This window comes from Eurypyga helias, unplaced genomic scaffold, assembly GCF_000690775.1.
Source record: "Eurypyga helias isolate BGI_N326 unplaced genomic scaffold, ASM69077v1 scaffold10053, whole genome shotgun sequence".
Lineage (NCBI taxonomy): Eukaryota > Metazoa > Chordata > Aves > Eurypygiformes > Eurypygidae > Eurypyga > Eurypyga helias.
In genome coordinates, this window is record NW_010240524.1 from 8,439 (window position 1) to 15,889 (window position 7,451).

The 7,451-nt window shown below is 42.3% G+C and overlaps 1 protein-coding gene across 1 annotated transcript in view; it reads right to left on the reverse strand.

The window, feature by feature from the left end:
* Positions 1 to 5,341, reverse strand: part of IFT57 (intraflagellar transport 57) — a gene marked incomplete at both ends in the record, with an annotated part of 12,681 nt that extends 7,340 nt beyond the window's left edge. The window contains 3 exons of the mRNA XM_010148464.1: positions 2,842 to 2,932; positions 3,872 to 3,990; positions 5,099 to 5,341. Of these exons, the coding sequence (XP_010146766.1) occupies positions 2,842 to 2,932; positions 3,872 to 3,990; positions 5,099 to 5,341 (453 nt within the window). The remainder of the gene's footprint in view (positions 1 to 2,841; positions 2,933 to 3,871; positions 3,991 to 5,098) is intronic.
* Positions 5,342 to 7,451: the final 2,110 nt, after the last annotated feature.

A 7,451-nucleotide genomic window follows, 5' to 3' on the forward strand; every position in this document is an offset into this window, starting at 1 on the left:
CCCTCGCCCTGTTGGCCACTCTTCGCTGGATACAGCCCAGGATACGGTTGGCTTTCTGGGCTGCCAGCACACACTGCTGGCTCATGTCCAGCTTTTCATCCCCCAAATGACACTATTCAAATCGAGGCAATCGATTTGTTCTCTTGCCGATGACACAATGCACTGGGCTGACTGTTTCACAGAAATCACCTATTAGGCTCAAATTTGCACTCCTCAGTTGTCACGATCAGCTCAGAGCCCATCACTGCAGAAGTCAAAGATGCTTTTGCTGTGACTTACCCTCTGTTTATCTATACTGACTTTCACTTGCCATTTTATTACCCATACACCTTGTCCTTCTGTAGCTCTTCTGTTGGCCATCATCTTTTCCACCCAAGTCAAATTTCATCACTCACCTCCTTTCTAGACAAATCACGATTGCTGCAATAACACAGGTCTCAGTGTAGAACCTTTCAACAGTCGGTGAAAACCTGGGAGCTTATTCCTGTACCTTACCCAGATTGTAACTAACAGGGACCACTTTATCTTCTTCTGACACGTTTGGCCCCTAGTTCCCTGAATACTTCCAGGAAATGAATGCTGACTAGATTGGGTCTGTCTTTTGCTACATGGGAAATACATATATTTGTACAGCACTTACAACACTACGACAAGATGATGGCTGGTTATCAGAACTGAGGAACCAAACTATGCAGATTCCCTTACACAGCCAGCCTCGCTGGCTACTGTTCACCTAATTCCCCAACGCTTACAGAACTAGGCTTGTCTCTGTCAGCCTCATCAGTTTTATGCAGAAGAATCAAAACCAAAAGAACAATCAATGAACCTCATCATTAGCATTTATCTATTGGAAATACAGCTAAATTCAATTATGGGTGCAGCAAATATATCCAGGACATATCAATATATTGGCAGCAACAAACAGACTGGGGGGAAAAAAAAAAAATTATATCAGCATACAATTAATCCCTGTAGAACCATTAGGAGCTCTACAAAAGTGGTAATCCACGTGGTATAAACCTAGCTCAAGGGTACACACAAACTCAGAAGAGGTAATAAAACACCTTAGTTGTGAAAATCGCGGGCTAAGATACCACCTGAGAGCAAATGCAGAGGTTCTTTGAAGGGTTTCAACTGTGCTTTAGTTAACTGTTTCCTCCCCACTTCCCCATTTAAACAGCTTAGACCTTAAGAGACACAGAAAAGAGCAGATGGCTGACTGTTTTCGTATTTAAAGCTTCAGCCAACAGCTTACATTTCTGAGGCTGGTCAAACACGCACTACAGAATGTCTCTTACTGTTCTCAGAATTGTTCAAGACCTTTTCCGTGGAGGCTTCAAAACTGACAAAGACACAACCAGACATCCACATCACATCATCTGCATTTTGCATGGAATTTAAGGAAAAAAGCTCGGAATTTTTCTTGGTTAATAAAAATAACGCAAAACTTGGGAAAACTGTGAGAAGAGGAAGAAGAGAAGCAAACTCTTCAACTATTACATTCCTGTGGACTATTGTGGCATATAAACTGGGACTGTGATCAGAACCATATGACAACATTACTGGCACTCTATTTCCAACTTCTATGACCAAACACTTAAAAAATGTGAACACAAAAATGTGACCATTGTGGCATTTTCTATCCCATAATGTTGGGCATTAACACTCCTGAAAATTATTTTCACCTCAAGTAATTTACTGATCCGGCAAGCAAACACTTCCAGGCTCACAGCTTTCGATATCTTGGTGTTGATCTACATTTATTTTGCACAGAATCACCCACTATTGGAAAAGTCGGATGTGAAACTAACTTATTTTTGTAATTGTCACTTTAATTGTCTTCAGCTAACTTCCTTCTCCAGAAAAATCTTGTTTAAGTCAGCAGTAAAAAGACTCACTTTGAGGAGACTGACAGACGCCTGTGAAAATGACAATGTGTCATGATAACATCATGCTACCAGGTAACAGTGGGACCCCAATTCTCATAAAAATAATCTTCCAAGAAAGTCAGTCAGCAAGAAACAACTTCTGTCCAACATCCAGCCCTCAGTAAGTCCTAAATGCACAGCTGAACTTACAGGTGTATTTCATAGGCTGTTTCATAGACATGACAGCTTCACTGCAATTATTGTTGTTGAAAAGCAGGAATAAACAAAACATTTCATCCTCAAACATTGTCATCTTGTTGGTGAAAGGTGTTTCAAAGCAGGCAGACTTATTCTGCAGTCAGAACGGAGGACTGGACATTACCATTTCATTCGTGGAATATACAGTGATGAGCTGCCGTGAATTTCCTCTACAGAAACTATTCTGCAACCTTTATTTAGGTCTTTCCTAGTGTTTTTAAACAAATGCTCAGTTTCCAGTTGTTCTTTTCCGCCCACCCTGTTCCCAAATCTTGAGATCAACAAAGTACCAAAGTTACTGCTTCCTTTTTGCAGTGAGTCTGAGTTGCAATAGTGAGCGTTCTGTTCATTAAGGGCTGGGCAAATATTAACCAAATCGTAGCCAACTCTGTGAAGAAGGGTTGAAGTTTTGTTTATCATCAACAGCTTGTGTCAGCAGAAAACAAACAATCCTGAATCTATGCCATTCCAACAGAAGGTTAGATTCCACTTCACTTTAACTGCACACAAGAAACTGAGTTCTGTCCTTAAGAGTTAACAACCTTCTCAGAAAGGAAACAAAAGACTCCGCAGGGAAGCTGACCATGCAGGAAAGGAGATGCAGGGAAAAGGGCAGTGGAACTTTCAAACAAGGCCAAACAAAAGGTACAATGAGAAGAATTTCCTTATAGCTGACCAATACTTTATATAATCAAACCCAGATAGATAATCCTACCACAACATCCTCTTCCAGTTTGTTAAGCGTTAATTCTGCATCCTCTTCTGTTATTTCTTCTTCTTCTAGCTCTTCTTTTGGATACACTGGCCTGAAATGAGTTCAAAGAACAGCAGAGCTTTTCAACACAGTAAATTGGAAATGTCTCTGTAAATTGCTCCTAAGCAAACAAAACATGTCACGTGAAGTAGGGAGGATGCACAATACCACTAGAGAGTCTCTGTGCACTTAAACCAGAAAAGTTAACGCGCAGCCTTAGAAGCCCTTGTTTATCCTGGACTGTCTCCAAAGCGAGGGGCAGTCGTTATGCCAAGCAGCACAGTACATTCATACCGCAGACATCCAGGGAGTAAATATTGAGTCATTTTCTCTTTCGGCCAAACCTCCTAAAATTCAAGTGTAACTCAGCCCAGGCTACTTTCTGTCTTACAGTGGAATTTGTGCACTACATGGAGGTCACAGTAAAATATTTCCCAGGTAAAAATTACTTCCCAATATCCATTTCAAAAGCCATCAGAGGGAAGGCATGAAATCAAGAGCACTATTAAACAAATTTTCATGTACTTGAAATTGTCTGTCATCTAATTTCTCCTAAGATTTCCTTCGGATTAAATACTCAAAGTTAACCACAGCCTACTTGCAACATTATCAGATACTGTTCATAGCTCCAACAGAAGAGGTCAAGATTCATTCATAGGCTCTAAAAGAATATTAATATGTTTCAACTCAAATGTCAGATTAACAGGCAGTTATACACAGGAAAATGACCACAAAAAGGTCATCAGCCAAATCTTTATTAATTAGCTAAGTCTACTAAAGGCCCAAACTCATCCTTGCTGGTAATTAATTCCTAATACAATTTCACACAATTAATTTGTCCCACTGCTTCAAACCTAGTTGAATTCTGCATCTTGTGAAACATCAAATAAAACATTTTTTGCAATTACTATGTTTTGTTTTTACAATTACGACTTATATTTGTTCCCTGGAACACAATGCATAAGGGAGGATGCTTAAAAGTGTACTATACCTTTTCCAGGTAAAGCCAGTGTATTTCAAGGCTTCTTCAGCTAAACAATCAAGAACATAGCATGCTTGCTCTCCATAACCTGCCTTTAATTTTGAGGGAGGAAAATCCACAGGCCTTCCCTAAAATACAGAGATAGGCTGTTTACTAATGGCTGCCCATCAATCAAGTTTCCTCTTAAGGGAGTAACAAGATTCACTACGCTAAAACCAAAGTGTCCATTGCACATTAAGGTTTTGCCAATGTTAATTCATGCTCATCCCCCCTGAAGCTCCAGTCAGGCACCAGAACAACCCAAGGAACAGATGCAGTGTAGAAATCTTAAAGCACCTGGCAAGAGGAGGTGGAAGGGAGCAGAAGAGTTAGCAGCTGCAAGGGAGCTAGATGGGCAAGCACACAAGGGACATGCTGGCAAGGCAGGAGCAGCTACGGGGGAACTCGGGTACTGAGACAACCGCCAGCTTTTCAACACTGCCTTGTTTTTTCACATTTTATTATAAAATACTTCATTTATTGCTGTCCTACAGAATAAATATCTTAGTTTTTTTTATCACGTAACTCCTTTAGAGAACAACATTCTTGACATCACTCACAGCTGTACCACAGTATAATCTTCCATAAGATCATACCTTCTGTAAGTTGATACGCTCTCCTGACCTTGAGGGTTTGGGGGTTTTTTTATATTGAAAAAATCCCAATAGTTCCTGGCAATTTATGCAACCTTTTAGCCCCTCCCCAGAAAACAAACCCAAACCAAACCACAAAACACCAACCAAAAAACAAACCCTAAAGAAGAAAACATGAACACCATGAAACCATTTCCTTCACTGCGAATTATACCACTGACTTGGGCAGGAGCAGGATCACAAGCACGGCGTAAACTTTCAAGGTAAAATCTTTGTCATTTATACCACTATAAATGACATTATGTGGCACTGTGAGAAGAGTAAGCCTGATTTAATCCATTTTACAGATTTTGGAACAAAACTAATTGGAACCATATATAATACTGTAAGACTATCGTTGTAACGCCAAAAAGTTAGCGAGTAGGTTCACGCAGTATAAACTTCCAATTAACTAATTAGCACAGTGCAAACTTAGAGATAGGAGAAGGCTGTTCAGTCCTTGGGAACGCAATGGGACAGCAGAGGAAGCGTGCCGTTACTGTTATTCTCCAGGTGACGGAGGTGCTTGCAAGGCGCTGGGGAAGGCAGCCCGCTCAGCACTTACAAAGGACCGCAGCTCCGAGAGCACGTTCGATATTACTGCGTTGGGGTCATCAGACTCCTGGGGCCGTTCGAAGGGACGCCCCGCCTTAGCGATCAGCCAAGCGGCAAGCGTGCAGAACACGAAGAACTGCTCGCCGGGGTTCGTGGGCAGTGCAAAGTAGTGCCTGTTTAAAAAAGGGAAATATAAAAAATGGTAAATATTTGGAGCTCCTGAGGCTCTTCCAGCATTGTAAGCCAGCACAGGCTAGAAAGCAGTTTCTTTAACTGACGTTCTCAACAAGTGATCCCACCTGAAGTAAATCCAGGATGTCCAGTTTCACACGTAACTGCAGTAGATGGTTTTCTACACGCAGCTCATCTGTTTTCCACTGAGTAAGCTATTAATCAACATTAGACTTCCAAGGAATCAAATGGCAACCTGATGCTCCTCTCTCCTGGCAGCAGGGTTATAGTGCTTCAGTTAAACGCCACCAGATCAACCCTTCCACACAAACCCAAGTCACTCCTCTTATTTACCTGAGCAGTCTCAAATCTCGATGAGCTCAGTTCTGCTCCCATTTAGTGTTAGGGATTCACAATCCATCCCATCACTTCATAAAATGCTACCACTGACTAAGTAAGAGTTTATGCAATGGATTCATTCAAATGTCCCTTGCATAACGTAAAATACTTAAAAGCTCAGAAGAATTGAAAAGTCAAAGATCCACAATGGCCAGTAACTTGTAGGATATAAGTGAGGTAAGTTTTGGCTGAGCCTCAGGCACTTTTCACAGTGCAAGTGAATTACAGTGCAAGACAACATTTAAATTTGAAAAACATTCCATGAACGAATTAGAAGAGTAGTTGATAACTACTGCCACCATCACACAGCAAACAGCCTACTTCAAAAACAAAATTAAAATGATCCATTGCTAAAGCTTTATAACTTTGCCCATGACACCAGAGGCCAGGGTGGATTTGTCTCATCTTTAATCACAGAATGGTTTGGGTTGGAAGGGACCTTAAAGACCATCCAGTTCCAACCCCCCTGCCATGGGCAGGGACACCTTCCACTAGACCAGGTTGCTCAAAGCCTCATCCAGCCTGGCCTCGTACACTTTCAGGGATGGGACATCCACATTGTTTTCCACTAAAGGGAGTTTAGACAAATAGCAAAGAAAGGTATCTGTATTTGGATATTTGCCTCTTTAAAAGTAAATATAAATAAATACATTTTGCATCAAGTGACATGAAAAATTGACTAGCACGTCCTTGAGGAGGGGAATACAAACCTACTGAAGTCTCATTGCCTAAAGAGATGTGTCTTCTGTCTGTATGCTGCCCTCATTTATGCCAGCATTCCACAGTAACCTCACGTCCCGTTTCCTTCTTAACATCCCCAAATACTCTTCCTGACAACAGCAATACACCTAGTTCCTTTTGCTCTGAAGCTCCCCAACCTCTTCCCCTTGCCATGCTCCTCCAGTGTGGCGAGAGGCTGGTGTACCTAAACCAGTGCGCAAGCTCAGATCAGGAGCATGGTTGTGAAGTGATCCTTCCACCCATCCTCACCTACCGTGCTTTTGGGTCACTTCAGAGATTAAGGTACGCAACCTGGATCTATTTTGGACCACGCTAAATTGAAAGATGTGGTCCTAATGAGAATTCAGTTCACACCCCACCCCCCAAAAACGTAAGTCGTGTGCATGCTGGATACTCAGAACCAAGCTCTTCCCCTTACAGATGCATCTGCTGGCTAAGGTGGACAAAGCTTCCTTGCTCCAAAGACACCGATGGTCAGACAGCTGGCTAAAGCCAGCTCACAGTCCCTGCGCTCGTCCTGGAGCCTCCCTCCCAGCTAAGGAATAATTTGGACTATGGTACACACACACCATCAAGCTGTTGCTTTTAGAAAGCTTAACTGTGTGACATGCTCCCGTGAAGCCTGTTTGAAACTCCTGGATTTTAGAATTACTTGGACAAGTGGATTGTGTTTCCTGAGTTTATTGTCTCCCACTAAAATTATTAAAAATAACATAATTTGTAACATATGAAACATAGGTATCAGATATGAAAAAACCAGACTTAAAAACAACGGGTCCAAGCGCCCTTACAAATACACACCCACCACATCACAAGGAACTCCTGCAGGGTAGGATTATTTTTCGCAGGGATAAACTGGCACGCGCATATTCCAACCCCTGTTCCCTACGGGGCGCGGGGAAGGCCAAGCGACTACTTACATACCGCATCTCAGCCTTTCGAGGGACTTCTCGTTTTGAAAGCTTCACCGTCACAGGGGGAAAGGCGAAGTGAGCGGTTTCGGCTGGACCCGGCCGCCTCCCCACCCGGGAGGCAGCCTTCCTTCCCACACC